This window comes from Pteropus medius, unplaced genomic scaffold, assembly GCF_902729225.1.
Source record: "Pteropus medius unplaced genomic scaffold, Ma_sr-lr_union100, whole genome shotgun sequence".
In the NCBI taxonomy this organism is placed as follows: Eukaryota; Metazoa; Chordata; class Mammalia; order Chiroptera; family Pteropodidae; genus Pteropus; species Pteropus medius.
This window is the reverse complement of record NW_024354500.1, coordinates 21,728,134-21,745,152: the sequence shown is the minus strand read 5'-3', so window position 1 is coordinate 21,745,152 and position 17,019 is coordinate 21,728,134. Positions and strand designations below refer to the sequence as shown.

The window sequence follows — 17,019 nt, the reverse complement described above, 5'->3', positions numbered from 1 at the left end:
GTTAGGGATACAAAGTCACTGCCCAGGAGGTGTTCGGAGAAAAAATATGGAGACCAGCCTTTCGAAAGATACATGCAGTACTACGGAGAGTTGCAGGATGATCAATATCCAAAGTTACAAAAGGCACCTAACCCACCCTAGCTTTTTTCATCTCCTTTTCCATCCGAATAGGCATAATGACAAACTTGAATAGTCTAGAGGAGGATGCTCCCTGAATCTGTGGGCTGCATCTAAAGTAGCAGCATGCAAAGAGAACTGACTTTGGATTCAGAATGAATTCCAGTTCTCTCGCCACCTATGTGAGGCTGGGAGCTTTGTTTAGCCTCTTGAGCTTCAGTCTCCTAACCAGTAAAGTGAGAAAATGACTACTACCTCCCAGTGTCTTTGTGAGGATTAAGAAAGATAATAATGGCTACCATTTCTTAAGTGGCTCTTATCTGTGTGCTCTACTGATAAGTGATTTATATCCCTTTTTAAATCTTTAAAACAACCCTGCAAGGTTATTCTGACTACTGAAACTGAGGCTAAATGGTGATGAGATTTTTGTGCCTCAGACTACACAACTTGAAAGTGATGGAACTGAGATCTAAAGCGAAGTTTGTCCACACCTAGAGCTGTTAGACCTGACATGTCCCAAGAATTTAATCTAGGAGATTGCTTGGGACATAGTAGGTGCTCAAGACCTACAGATGGCATACATCCTAATTTTCCTTCAAATAACAAATTCCATGAAAGTGCTTTACAATTTATTACTTTTACTCTAATATGAACAATTAAAAGGCTGCAAAGACCACCTCTTTTGAGTTACAAAGATATAAAATGAAACATAGAGTCCTATGAAATAAGCTACTCACGAGACAGTGTTTTTGTGTAGTTAGGTAGGTTGCTGGTACCCTTCAGGATGCAAATTGATAAACAGCTTCAAAAAATGTTGAATGATGATAATCTGAATGGAAGAGAACATTATCAAGGCCGTACCTTTTTTGCAAAAGATGCCTATAATATTTGACAGATATTATAACTAAAGGAACCTGAATTTTATATATACTGTCAATTAGAATTTATTTAAATAGAAAATCCATATGGATTACAGTTTTATCATCTTTACAAAGTTTTATAAAACTGAGTTCTAAATTGAGTTTTTCACAGAAGTCAGTTTCTTTGGGACACAGGATGTTTAACGAAAGAAAGGGGTACAGATCAACCCTAAGGTCAATAAAAATTTTTAAAAATAGCCATTAAAATGGACCATAAAGTTTATAAGCATGAAAACTTCTAATTAGATGGTTAAAACTATCAAAAGCATGAGTGCTGCAAATAAATAATTAGTCAGACAAATAGATAAGGTGAAATCACAGCTAAGTTTTTATCCCCAAATATTGCTGGGTTAGAAAATCTTCAGTATTTGTTGTGATGCTGGCTTCCTTGTCATTGGAACCTTCCCCACTAAAAAACTTGTAAGAGGTTGTGAATAAGAAAGAATCAAGCCTGGAACATCAAACCAAGCCCTTGACAGATAACATGAGCTTTTGATTGGCAGCTCCAATGTGGTACTTCTGTCAGAACCACCAGGCCATCATTGCTGTGGTGACTTCTGGCTGTGCCAAGGTAGGAATTTCAAATTAGAATGATTATCTGGCATGAGGATATATTTGCAATTCATGTTTTTAGGTAAGAAAGGTCCTAGATTTCATAGGGTCTTTGAGCTTTATTATTATTCAGAGTAACGTTCATGAACCCACGTAGAATTTTGTAAAATGCTTTCTGGTCATATAACACTGGTGTCTACCACATGTATTTCTGAGTATGCCCTAGCAATGCATCTTCTCAAAATAAAATCCACTCAGTTCAGGCACTGCTCAATCCGAATCTGATTATAAAACTCCAATCAATGTAGCCTCAATTCTGTAAGCTATGTGACACTTTGATTCATTAAACATACTTTATCCAATAGAGGTATTTGGTTCCAAGAGATAGAGAGTGTGTGACTAACAAGGGAGAACTTTATTGGAAGGATATGAAGAAAATGCATCTCTCAGACAGGCGATGGTAGGGACCTCGATTGACATTTTTAACAATATAGGAAGGTATAATTTCCCCAATGCAAAGTCAGGATCTACTCATGAGATGAAAGATAAAAGGACACTGCACAGACAAAATCATCACATGCCTACCTTAAAATGAGGAAGTTGTACCAATAATATCAACTATTTTAGAAGATAGTGAGTTCCTATCTTTAGAAAGGAATGATCTCATTGAGGAAAGGGGATTCAGGCATAAGACCACCAGAAATTCTGACTTTTAGAAAATGGAAGAACAGAAAAGATGCAGAGATAACTGACAAGAATTTCCAACTTAAAAATGAATATGTAAAAATGTAGGAATCTGCTTTACTTGGATTTCTCTTAGCAAATTCCCCTATTAGCTTACTGTTATAATGATACCATTTGTTTTCCTTATCACAGTTCTAATTTAACATGTATCTGAGTTATTACATGATTAATGTCTGTGTCCTCCATTGTACCTCAAGCTATGAAAGGACAGGAACTCAACCAGATTTGTTACTCCAGAATTTAGCACAATATGTGGTGCTCATGAATATGTATTAACTGACAGAATGAAATATCTTTAGAGAAATGTTACTAGTATGACATCACCCCTACTGCACCCTAGCAGAAAATAACTATATAGTAAGATTCATTATCATGAAAAATACTATTTGTAAGTTAGAGCCAGAGTCAATATTCTGATGACTAAAGTTTTTTTTTTTTTAAGATATTCCTTGTCACACAAATCCATATTTTATTTTAATCAGTGTTTTAGGACCTGTTACTGCATGGGACTATCTGCCTCCCTAAGGATAGAATGTGCTGTTTGCCAGCTACATAGTCCTCAAAATCCCTCCACCGAGTTGCTTATGCAAATCCTCCCTCATAAATCTCTATCAACCATACCATCACTAGTCAATTATGTTTGCCTGGTGTTTCCCTGAAAATTCTGCAAAGCTGTTTCCTGTACTCTCCCAAAAACTGATGGGAAGTTAATCGCTCTATAATTGCTCACTGTTTCATGTCCCCATCACGAGTAATATTGCCATGTTCTCATCCTAAACCACTGATTCATCACCAGCCAATTGCTAGATAGAGCTAAGAGGAGCAAAGATGAAAATCTGGTTCTAGCAAGACTTAAAATGAATTCAGAATTCTCTCATATAAATTAGCTAAACAAAGTATTGTCTAAAGATTCCTTAAATATAAGAAATTAAAATTGACATGAAAGAGAATAAGGCTTTTAAAAATATGTTAAAGATTCAGTTTGCATTTATCTTTTGCCTTTTTTCCCTCAAAGAGATAGTGTACTCCACAAGTGTCTTTTTAAAAGAAAATTGGGCATTATAAATCTCTCCCCCACCTCCAAAGATATAATTCTTTTTTTTTAAAAAAAGCTTTACTTTTGAAAATATTTGGTAATTGAAACAATAGACCAAATGTTCAAATCATTGCATAGACATGAATGTAATATACCTATACAATTCACATGAGCAAATGAAGTAAATTATGAAACATGCTTAAAAATACTATAAAATCATACATAAATATGAAGGCACGAATACTATACTTTTAACTTTAACTTGTAAAAATCAGAATTGAGGGAGATAGTTTCCCCTTTAAAATAACAGTTGTAAATACAGGGGATTTATCTTACTCTTCTTTGTGCTCTTTTAAATGCTCTGTATAGAAAAAGATTCAGCTCATATTACTTCCCCCCAAGGTTATTTTTATTTATGACTCTTGAGTTACGATGAAGTTGGGAGAAAAGACAATAACTAGGGATAGAGAGTTTTAATATATTTGTATCTGGGATCTTAAAAGCTCATCAGCTACACAATTTATGCTCTGAATCCTAATTGTTAAGATTCTGTACCATCTCATGAACAAATCTACGAAACCTATGGGTCAGATTTTCTTTCTGCAAAGCTCAATCAGTATTCACATGGAAAGTATAAGATTTTAGATCTTATATATATTTCAGACACTTCGGAGCTTTGAGTCAGTCTTAAATGACAGGGCCTGGGATTTTGTTCCCCCTTTAGTACAGTCAGCTAGGATTTTAGTGTTTATAGAAATAAATCATAAAAAAAGTAATATCTCCCATGATAAACATTGAGAGACTCGGGTGCTTTACAAGTCCAAAATTTTAAACATTTTATATTGTAACAATTTTTGTAAAATACTTTTAACTCTAAATGATGAAAATCTTAACACAGGAATGACTGCCACATTTTAAATGCACCCACAAGAGAAAACTTTTTTAGCAACCTTATAAGTGAAAGAAAGTCAATTCTTCAGATTCAGGAAGTGCTGACTACAAGACAAGAATTTGATGTAACTTATTTGCATTTGTGGCATCTTTTGAGACCACCTGGTTCCTGCCGAACTCAATTTCCCTAATTGTAAAGCAAAAATATTAAATTTTTTAATGCATAAATCAAATAAGAAATGAGGGCTATTTTTTTTTTTTTTTTTTTTTTTTTGCAGAAGGTCATGCATACAAGGAAGAGGCATATGGAACTATTTCAGGAACTAAATCAGAAATTTCAAACTTTGGACAGATTTCGGGATATACCAAATACAAGCAGTATGGTAAGTATGTTTTGTTTCATCAGTGCTAATGGTGTGTCATGTCAGCTATTATCCCTGCCCTCCAGGAGGTCCTAATTGTCTTGAGAACACAAGAGTGAAATATGCAGAAAAATAACCCCCCAAAATGTACTTTGGAATGTGCTAAGAGGCACATTAGGAATGATAGAATCTTTAAGCATTTTATTCATATTTCAGATGGTCTCATTTATAAGCTTTAATTGGAATTAGTTATAGATCACAAATGTATTGGCTTCACATGGCCCTTTTACTATCAGAGTTAATTCAAATATACAAATAACTAATTTTTTCCATTTTCTTTGAACTCCTGGCATTTTAAGGTTATAAAATGTAATTATAAATATATGAAGCTCAATATATTTAGTTGTCACCTGAAACCAGAGTGGTAGGTTTTGTCTCCAGGAGATTCACATCAACACTTGGGGGCTTTGATTGTTGATTATGAGCATTCTCTTCTCATTCGTTCACACTACTAGAGTCCTAGCATGTGACTGCATCAAAATAAAATGATATTTTGCAGGTTCTATGTGCGTGGCGCAGCAGGGCTCCAGAGAAGGCTACGTAATTAGTTGTGCAAGTACCAGAACAGGAGTCTAAAAATCAGTATACTGGTAGAAAGGTCAGCCAAGTTACCCAGCTCAGGTTTCTAAAGCTCAATTTTCTTCCAAACTGAGCATAGAAAACAATTAAAATTAATATATGCTTCCTTTATACCTCAAAACATTTTCCAAAGTGGGTAAGAAGCTGAGACTCCGCTGTAAGAGGAAAGGCCGGGACTGCCACTTAATACCACTCTTCACTCAAAATGGTGCTTTTTATTTGCCTCACATCTTTGCAGTCCTTGGATGGACTGTTTCCTGCTCCCAACAGCTGGGTTTCTGATATATAACATAGCACAGTGTGTTTGATTGCCTTCTAACTCTGGTTGTTCTGTTATGTGTGTTATGAGTCTTAGTCCTGGCTTCCTAGTTAGTAACATTAGCTGATCAAGAGCAAGAATGTATATATCTTTGTTTTCCTTGTATTCCTCTCAATACTTAGTACAGTGCTGGTCATGGTTATCGGTAAATGGCTGTCTTGATTTATGCATAGCAGGAATCTTGTTTAATGTGTGATCATCAACACAATGCCAGGCATACAGAAGACACTCATATGTAGTGAGTGGTTCTTTCTCATCTACTTCTCCAAATACTAAGTTGTCGATTTTTAGTTAGCGGCAAATGAGAATTGCACCATTGAAATTAGACCCAAACATAGTAGCTACTCATTTTGGAATATTGAGAGCTAGCACTGAAATTGAAGACACTTTATTTGTTTAAAACAAAAGGGTTATGTTTACAAGTCTGAAAGGGTTATGCAACAGTCACAGCTGGCTGACTGCTATAATATGATTGTAATTTCCCCTTGTTGTATGGTCTGGCTATTAAATCATTAATGGCACAAATATCTGTATTTCAGTTTCCTGACAACCAAAATAGTCTACTAATTACACCACATTTCTGTAGCAGCATATCTTTTCTAGAAAAGATTTATAAATATGTATCATTTTAGAGGTTAGAGAGGATAGAGAGGATAGTAGGGAGGATAGAGTTGACATTGCTGCTTGACTATTGTCTTAAATATCTGAGAACAGAAAAGAGTTTCTTATTCAGTTTTGATTAATAAAGAACATGTGAGTCCATTATCTTTAATTCAGTCATATAATTCGTAGTGGCATATTGCTAATAAAAAATTGTATAATTGGGTAGAGAAAGATTTTCAAAACAAATCTTAATAGTCTTTTTCCTTTGTTTGGCTACTAACTCATAAAACCAGCCTAGCAGTGCAAAATGATGATAATTACGTAGAATTTTGGGAATCAAAGGCAAACCAGAAGACCATTTAGTCAATTTCCCTGCTTTCCAGGCAGAACATCTAATTCACACTACAAAGAAAAGATGTTGTTAAAAGAGCTCTTTTACTTTGGGTTTGTCTCATAAACTAGTCTCTATCAAGATCTCTTTCCCCTAAGGAGCTTCTCCAAATTTTTGCTTTAGAATGTAGAATAAACACATTCTTTTTCACATTGTCCCCAATACTGGTAGGTTGGAAGATGGGTGGGAGGGAAGAAAAAAGGGAAGGAAGAAAAGAAAAAAGGATCGATAGATGAAAGGAGTGGCAGAGGGACAAGTGACAACCAGCCTGCCCTGGACCTCTGAGCTATGAGCCAAGCTCCGGCAGCCCTGCTGTGTCATCAGTGGCTCTGAAATCTCAGGTTCAGCTAACATTCTGTTTATACAGCCAAAGATCAAATTAGCATTTTTGGAAGTTTCACATAGATTGGCTTATATTAAATTTATAATCAATTAGGCCTTTATCACACAGGCTTCAGTTTAACTACATCTTCTCCCTTCTGTACTTAAGCTCAAAAAACAGCTGCATAAATTCAGGAACTTATACTAACTCTGAATCTTTTCAGACTCAGGCCTGCATTGAAGCCTGTCCTGGCCCCTATAGCTCTGACTGTCAAATTCAGTGATCTCTTTAGGCTATTGGACAGTTTATCATTTATTCACTTGAACCATTGAAAATGTTATACCTCTCCATATGGGAATCTGTAGGCTCCCCTCTTGTCACACCCAACCACATAGGAAGATCAGTAGCTTGTGGGCACTATCTCCTGACTACCAGCCATCCTCACTGCCTGCAGATCCTGTCCCACTCTGATTGCTGGGTGTAGTTCTTACCCCTAAAGCAGCATGGGGTCTCTCACCTAAAGGGTGTTCACACATCTGTAAATGAGGATGAGAACCACAGTTCAGTGGGGAGTGCCATAGGATGCCAGAGGAGATGAATAAGAAAGCCAACCTTATTAATTTATTACCCACTAATAGAACCTCACGGAAATTCAATCAGTCATGTACTGGCACTAATACTCTTTGAAATTAGAACTAGATATTCTGACAAAGTTTAAAATTGGCCATTTCAGTTTCTGTATCCATGAAGCTTGATTTTCAAAATATAAAAGGAAAATGACACTTGTTCTAAACAGAATGGAACCCCTATTTTCAAAGCAAATGAACACTTTACATATCAAGAATCCTTTTAGTTTTGTAGTAATCGAACTTTCTGTCAAACTAGTCTCAAAGCTCCTTTAGACACAGCCCTTGTCTAAGATGAGTAAATAATCCACTCTATGGCTTAATTCAGCACATTTCACACTGGTGAACATTTCACTTGATGATTAATCATTCAGGTCACTGTAGTGCCCCCAAATATTTAACCATTCCCCATTGTCTACAAAATAAATTCCGAATTTAGTAGCCTGGCATATAGCACACCCTCATGATTTGGCTTTTAATTCACCTCTGTTTTTTGTTTGTTTGTTGTTTTTGCTGTTTTTCTCCATTCCAACTAAAATAAATTGGTCACTGTTCTCAAAGTTGTCCCTTCTCCATTGCTCTCTGAATTTTTACTTCTTACTATACATCTGTCCAGCCACTTGACTTCTAACCACACGTTTTCATGGCCAAGCCTATCCTTCTATGCCAGCCCTAATGTCACTCTTCTCAGAAAGGTTTATTTGCTATTCACAAAAAGAAGCCACATATCCACCCTCTTCTGAACTCCCACAATACATTTCCTGGATCATAGATATAGACATATCAATATATTTTATACCTGCATATAAGTATAAACACTTTGAAAATAAGTATGATTACTATATAGTGAGCATTTACTAAATATCAGGTGTTAAGCTAGGCCCTTCTACTTTTTTTGCGGCCCCACAAAGTAGGTCATGATCTGCGCATTTTGCTAACTCCTTTGGCCCACAGTACAAAGCATACCTCTGTTATACAAATTTTAAAGTTGAGGTTCAGAGAAATTGAGTAAATTGCTCAAGGTTACATTCATATGAAATGGAGCAACTGGAATTTGGACCTGCATGTATCAGGCTTTAAATCTTACACTGCCCAGTGGACCGTGCCACTTTTTTATATTTGATTTATCACCTTATTCTCCCTAGTGCCTAATATGATGCCTAGCACAGAGCGGCTGATAAATTTTGGTTGAAGGGAGGCAAGGAAGGAGAAAGGGAAGGAAGGTAGGGAGAAAGAAGGGGAGAATTACAAGACTATGTATAGTTCGTGAGACTTTAAGATATTAGACTAAATCAATTAATCTCCTATACATATCCTAAAAGGTGAACTTTTTATTAAATTTTTACTATTAGCTACTTTTTTCCTTGTATATCCTCGTGATTAAAGCTAATGAGTGCTGAAAACATTTAATGTATTGAGGATTTTAACAATTTAATTTCTAGTTATGATGAGTGTTTCTATAGGCTTTCTCTTTTGCTTATCCATACTTAAAGATAATTTTTAATATACTGAGTGGAACCTGGATAATAATTCAAGTGCCCATTTTATGTCTCCCTTAATTGATTATAATTAGTTAAAAGCCAGAATTTGTGATGGGGAGAGGGTAAGGGACACATTTAACAACTATAGTATTTCAGTTTAATTTTTTTCTAAGGAGCTTTTAGTCATGATTTCCTTCTTATTCTTTGATGTTATTCCGCTTAGTCTATCCCATTCAAATTCCCTCATTTTACAGAAATCTTTAAACAACATATATTTAAAATAAAGTGGGTTCACTGCTAAATTTTAGCAAAATATCAGTCTATAGAAACCTCAAATGATGTCTATTCATATTTATTGAGCACCTACAACATGGACATTCTGGGAGAACTTATAATTAGACCTTAAATCTTAGGAAATAGGAGGCTATATACTGTGAAACATAAGAAGGAAGATGGCTGGTAGACTTTTTTCTTAAAAATCCTTATATTGCCAGATATATTTTCTAAAAAGCTGTGCTCTTTGAAAGGAAGAATGATTTTTACAAAATTGGTGTGTCACCCAACTATATAGAAAATTGTGGAGAATGCATAGAAGGAAAAAAATGATTATACAAAAAGAACATAGCAGCATTTTAATATTCTAAAAAGGATAATTTCTTGATGAAAAAATAAGCAAAAATCGTGATTGAAAAAATTCAGTTTTATGAATATGTCCAGTTTGAGTAACTTTTTATTACATAACATGCCCCATTACAAATCCTCAAATTTTGCTTATCCCACCAGAGATTCTGGCAAACACCTTAAATTTCTACATTTAATCTTAGCAGTAACTTAGTGCTCTTTCCTACCTAAACATACAGCCATACTAACATTTCACAAGATGCCGAAAACAAATCATCATCTACTTTGCCTTCCATAATATTGTTTTCTTCCTTTGACTACTGGAAACTTAGAGAAGGTGTTCATCAGTTTATTCAATGAAAGAAAACTGAAATCAAAACCATTTCCTGCAGCTGGCCACAATTTCATCTCATCTCTGAATCACATAAACTGGATTAAGGTTACAAACATGCTCTCTTCTGGAAACTTCAACAAGCAGCAATCCTAGTCATCAAATCAATGACTCTCTTTCCCTCTCTCCTTAACAGGAAAACCCAGCACCAAACAAGAATCCGTGGGACACTTTCAAAAACCCCAGTGAATACCAACATTATACCACAATCAATGTCTTAGATACAGAGGCAAAGGATACTTTGGAACTGAGGCCAGCGGAGTGGGAGAAGTGTCTGAATTTGCCTCTGGATGTGCAAGAAGGTGACTTTCAAACAGAAGTTTAACAATCAAAATGGACTGAAATGGAGACAAAATTTATTGCACTGACACTTAAGACTTGGGAAGCCTGACATTTCTGTCTGGACAGAGTGACTATCCTATGTTGGGACCTTCATGTGTCAAATGTCAGTGGTGTTTGCGTATGGTAACTTCTCCCTAGTCAGGCTAGTGGAGAGAGGACCAGGTGTACAGTTCTGACCATCCTGTGTTGTAAGTACCCGTGGAATGGATTTGTAAGGTAATCTTTATAGATAAACCTCAAGCAACGATTCATGTTGTAACCGCTTCATATGGTTTAGTTTTCAAAAAACTTCACCATGAAGCACAATGTATATATTTATGCAGTTTTTAAAGTTTATAACAGTCTGTTTGGCCATTACTACACTTTTTACTTTATAATATAAAAGCAAAGTTTTTGTCATTAAATGAATGTTTGTTGAGCTACATTCTTCATTGCTTTAAATGCAATAAAGTAATAATCTCACTTTTATATGAATAATATATTTCACATCTTTATTATTGCAGTTTTCTCTAGAAAGCTCCGAGTAGCTTTCTCTGCTGCAGCTGTGTATAAAATATTTAAAATGTTGTATGGTGTAAATAAACTTTTGTCTACATATCAGTTTTTTAGTGCATTTTATTTTAGATTTGTTGAACGAAAATTTACATATTTATAAACTTCTTTTCCAATACAGATACTGAAAATGTATTCATGGTTTTAATAGTATACCGTTATTACTCCTTTGAGGCTAATGATTTCTCAAATGTAATAGTAGGTTTGTATAGTGCTTCTGTATTTTCTACTCAAATACCCTTTGGAACAATGTACCATGTAAATGGGGCTTGTCAGAAACCTGCTGCCATCATACTCTTACGTAATTATTATGGTTTTTTCTACCTTGTGGCAAAAAGACAACTAGTAGAAAACAGTAAGTTACCATACAAAAAAATAATACAGGGAAAATGTTTATTATAAGTAATGAAATTCACTGCATGTTCCGCAAAAGAAACTACTTGTACTACAGTTCTTCATAGCATACAAAAAAAATGAACTTATTCAGGGTTTTAAAAAATCTGTATATTCTCAAGCAGAAGGAGAAGGGGAGTGGATGTATTTGGTAGATGCTTTTGAAAAGTGGGAAGTCTGGGGTGAGCTGACTACAAAACAATCCCTCGTGTCCTCTCTAGTGTCAAAGCCACACCTGTGATGTCACCCACTCCCTCAGAACCACATTAAAGAAAATGCCGTGGGAAGATTTCAGCAATTTCCTCATCTTTTCCATGGATGATGTTATGTTTTTTACTCTGAGGGAAGTAAAGGGAGTGGAGAGGAAATTGAGGTCTTCAAAATTCCTAGAATGTTTATTTGGATTAATTTGTTGTTAAACCTAAGCTGCATGGTCTTCTGTGGTCTGTCAGAAACTCAAGTGAGCTGGCTCCTGCTACCCAGGACCTTGGGGACCCCACCCTGCAGGCCATGAGGCGGAGACAAAGGTGCTTCTACACTCAAGTGCGCCACTAAGCTAGAGCCTTAAAAACCGCCCAGCTCAGGCTGAACTCCTGTCAGATACTTATAATGTTCTCAATGTAAAGATGTTAAGAGTATATTTTTAATCAGATTTTAAAAATAAAAGCAACATCATGATGCAAAAGAGTATAACATAACTAAGACTGATTTTTCAATAAAATAAACTTCATGGTTAATTGTAATATTAAATGCCTATTAAATTTATAAGATGACTTTCTAGTGTTATGAATATTTAGTAAATTTCTTCCTCTACATCTAACCTTCTATCATCTATCTATAGATCTTTATCTTTCGATCTGTAGATGTACACATATATGTATGTGTACATATTTACATATGTACACGTAAACATGTATAAAAATTCATAATGCTCAGTTCCATCCAGTAATCTGTAGAGTGAATAATAATCATGTATGCAGTTCTCCATTCCAAACTGTCTTGATTAAAAAACCACAATAAGCATGTTTGAAACCATAAAAATCTGTTTAAAAAACAAATTCAATACCACACTAATATTTCTTATAAAACTGTAATATTCACTGCCATAAAACAAGATCTGACATTTTTTCACTTCTATTTTTCTCTAGTTCTAGTAACTCAGTATTAGAGTAATATATGAAAACTAACCAGAAATTGTACACTAAAAAATGTTAAGGTAAAATTTTCGATTACTGTAAGAAGGATGCCAAGTTATAGTGGTACTTTTTTTTGTTTTAATCTGTAAGAAAAAAATGCAGGTAAATAAGTATCAAGAATCATAATTTTAAGGAAGCTCTCTTCTAGTCCACTCCTTTAAGTTTTCATTGCACTTATACACGCACACATACTCTACCAAGGGCTGAGTTGTGGCTGTCCCCTCAGAGTCCTGGGCACTTCCCTCTGAGCCTACTGTGCTTATGACCTGCCAAGATCTTTGTGCCCTTGGATTGAAAGTTTTTCCCCTTCCTCCACTTCCAAATTTTATTTATGCTTTAAGATACACCTTATTATTTCACCTTCATGAAAATTTTATATAATTTTCCAAGCTAGAAATAATTTCTCCTGTGAACTCTTATGGCCCTGCTCTGTACCTCTCTTAAGACTTTAAAAATCTTCTCTTGTTATTTATTCACATTTCTGATATCCTCTGGTGGACTGTTAAGTGCCTGGAGGGCAGGATTCGTGTCTGATTGATCCAATTTTGTATCTCTTAAGGGACCTAGCACAATAATGTTCACACAATAAATGTTTGTTGAATTATTTGTGGAATTTTAGTATTGCTTACAGTCATACATTCATATCAAGTCACACACTTAAAAGTGTTTGTTGAGCAACTATTATGTGTTTACTTATATGTTAAGGGACTATAGGGCCTCTGTTTTAGATATCTCAATCTATTTAAAGATATAAACTACATATTTGAAATGAGTAATAAACAGTATTGTTTAAATACTAATAAGCTCTTATTACCCTATATTGTCTTTTGTCCATGTGAAACAGGAATTAATTGTCCTAAAGAAATGGAAACTTGACATAGAGATGGGGCCAACAGACATATGAAAAGATGCTCCACATCGCTAATCATCAGAGAAATGCAAATCCAAACCACAGTGAGATATCACTTCACTCCTGTTAGAATAGGTACCACCAAAAAGTCGACAAATAACAAGTGCTGGAGAGGATGTGGAAAAAAAGGGAATCCTCATATATTGTTGGTGGGATCGTAAATTAGTGCAGCCACAATGGAAAACAGTACAGAGACTCTTCAAAAAATTAAAAATAGAGCTGCCATATGACCCAGCAATTTCACTTCTGGGTATTGATCTAAAGAAAACAAAAACACTAATTCGAAAAGATATATGCACCTCTATGTTCACTGCAGTATTACTAGTAATAGCCTCCTAGATGGAATGGCTAAAGACGATGTGATACATACACACACACAGGAATATTATCCAGCAATTAAAAAAAAATGAAATCTTGCCATTTGCAGCAACATGGATGAACCTAGAAGGTATTATGCTAAGTGAAATAAGTCAGAGAAATACCATACGTTTTCACTTATATGTGCAGTCTAAAAACAAAACAAAGCAAACAAAACAGAAATAGATCCATGGATATAGAGAACAAGATGATGGTTGCCAAACTAGAGGGAGTGAGGAGAAAGGAATAAAAAGAAAATTTAAAAAAAGAAATAGAGGCTCAGAAGAGGTTGAGTGACATACCTAAGGTCACCATAAGTAAATGACAGACCTAATATTAGAACCCAGGCCTTCTGACTTCTGCTCTGGGGCAATCCTACAATACTATGGTGTTTCTACCTATTCCTTCTAAATAATTAAGCCCCCAAATCAAATAATGACAAATTCCATGGAAATGTTTTACAGGCAAGTAGTAAAGGCATAAAACTGAAAGCATACACCAACTGTCATGGGGGTGGTGAGGCCACTAGCTGATTGTAGCAGAAAAGCATGGCTGATCTGAAATAGCAGACGAGTGCAGCATTTATAGTATAATGGTGAGCATAGCTGCCTTCCAAAATAAAACAGGTGATCTTAAACAGATATGGTTTTATAATCCGTTGTGTGCTTCTATTTGTACCTACTTTACTTTTCAAAGTCTCTTAAAATGTAGTTAATATTTAACTAATTTTGTGATTACCTGCACATACGCAACAGGAGATGGAAGAGAGAAACCAACCTGAATTTCAGACTAGCTTCAGACACTCTGTAAAAACAAAGCAACACACACACACACACACACACACACACACACACACACACACACACACACACTGCAGTCAATAAACTGCTGCTTCAGAAAATTTATTTTTAAAAATTTTAATTATTCTTAGCATCTTAGAAAAACTTGGTTTTAGTTCTCCAGAGTTATCTATGTCAAAATCAATTAATTAAATTCTACAAATTTGTAGTACTTTGTCAAAGAATAGGAATATAATATATCTCTAGCATGTGAATCTATACAAAATTTTCCATGATAATAAAATCATCTTGCCCAAGACATTTTTGTAGTTAAATTTGTAACTGGGATAATACAATAGAAAAGATATTTAAGAATCGAGAACTATAGAATGTAGAGATAGAAGAAATGTTGGCAACCAATGAAAATGGCAACCAATGAAAATGGCAACCATTTTCAGGTGTCAAAAAACAAATTCAGACTTAGATAAGGAGAGACTTTGAAGACTATTGCAATAGGGGCAGAGGGACTAGTGTTATAGGGAAAACACTTCAGCTGAAAGATTTACAAGTATCTCAGATATCAGGCAGAAAGGGCTTTTCTTTTATAGGGAAGAATCAACAAGACTAGAAATACTAGATGTGGGAAAGTGGGATGAGCAGATGGTGTGATCAGTAGTTGAACAGGAAATGCCTTTCTTTGTGGCCAACCAATTCTGAGAGAGATGGTTAGAGGAGGTAGGGGAAGTTGTTCCACCTTATGGTGCTTGGTTTAATCTCCCCAAACTTGTTTAAACTCAAGAGTAGGCCAAAGTTTAGGGGTCTAGGGGAAAGCAAGATGCCTAACTAAAGTTTGATCAAGTTAAGTTAGCAAGTATTTTGTTCAGATTGGTCAGTGGGGACAAGCAGTTCAGCACATAATTTCTGAGACAGAATAAGAATGTAGAGGGGTCTGTGTCTAACTTTGTCACAAGTAAACGAGTTCCATCTGAGAGTCTTATCTAAGTAACATCAGAAAGGAGGTTCTTTGCAGGAAGTCATTTCCTGAAACACAAAAGGGTGGAAGGATTCCTTGACCATTGCTATTTTCCAAGGGCATAGGGCTCAGGTATAGTTTAACGTTGTCACTGGGGAAAAAAAACTAAGCCCATTGGCATGAGAAGACTTACCAATGTTCTGATTGCCAATGCAGTGATCAAGGGAAAGCATTTTCTCATATTAGACCACAGGCATAGATCTTTAAGCAAAAATCATTCTAAAATGAAAGTGGTAAATATTATGAGATAGATGTGAACACCTGTTTTTCTTTCATTCTGAGCTTACCAGCCATCTTTTGGTTTGGACTCCTGCTTGTACCTTTATACAATATAACTTGCTGGTATTGAGATGCTGATCCAAAAATATTTCATCTTTTTAAAATATAAAAAATGGCACTTTGGCTTGTAAATCAGTACTTAAAATGTCATTCATATGAGTCAGTATCCACAGACCTCACTGGTGTCACAGAAAAATTATACTGGGTAAAATTATACAGGCAAGACTTTATCCAAGCTACTACAGCAGGGCAGAGAGGCCAGACTCAGTCTGAACTCAACTCTGCACAAATGGCTGGAACATTTTTAAGGACGTGGGGTGGGGTTTACAGGCTGTCTGTGTTTATTATTTACCTCAAAGACATATAAATTTTCTCATATCTTTATGGCAGGAGGTAGTTTTACACTTGGAGCAAGAGACCTGCTGAAGTTAGGCTACTACCCTTACCCAGAAACTAGGAGAGAGGCTGACTTCCTTGATGATTACACCTCAAAAAACATGGATCAGGTACTTAAGAGAGTCATAAAACTGGCAAGAAGCTCTTTAAAAGATACATCTCAAAGAGGCAGAGAAAGAATTTACAATCACCGAGTTTACTAAAGCAAATGCTCTAAGAAGAAGGAGGTCAGGGGCCTAGAGTCAAGAAGAAGCCTGGGTAAAGTTCAGTCAAACTTTGGGGAATATTAAGTTGTTTTTGGTCACAGGTAAACTAATAGATTGATGCCTAAAAACCAGCTAAATTGAGAAGACTCATCCATGAACTTAATCCACTAAAGTACAGTCATCTCAAAATACCCAGCAAGAAACATCTAGAATTTCCTACCCTTATGTAAAGAAACAATTTATTGTGAAAATGATTCTTCTGGTGGCAACCACCTACGTGAAAGACCTGAAAGCCTCTTGAGGGATGAGGGGTCAGCTCACTTTTACTGAGCAATGTTCAACAACAGAGAAAGGTCACAAAGGTTAGAAGTGAAGGACGACATTTCAATTCCTACGCTTTTGTTTAATCAGCAAGGAGTTGGTATCAACCTTTCAGATGAATGCCTAACATTATCTAGTATCTCTTTTTTTCTCAATCTAGAATTGCATTTCTAAAATTCAGAGTATTTTATGTATATATTCTGGAAGATAATTATGTTGAACTTTTTTCTGAAGTGAATT

General features: G+C 35.5%; 1 protein-coding gene across 7 annotated transcripts in view; it reads left to right on the top strand.

Annotated features, from left to right (window-relative positions):
- Positions 1-10,952, top strand: part of ADGRB3 (adhesion G protein-coupled receptor B3) — a 654,835-nt gene extending 643,883 nt beyond the window's left edge. For all 7 annotated transcript variants that reach the window (XM_039852889.1, XM_039852886.1, XM_039852892.1 and 4 more), the window contains 2 exons: positions 4,539-4,643; positions 10,152-10,952. In XM_039852889.1, the coding sequence (XP_039708823.1) occupies positions 4,539-4,643; positions 10,152-10,340 (294 nt within the window). In that variant the 3' untranslated portion in view covers positions 10,341-10,952. The remainder of the gene's footprint in view (positions 1-4,538; positions 4,644-10,151) is intronic.
- The last annotated feature ends 6,067 nt before the right edge of the window (positions 10,953-17,019 follow it).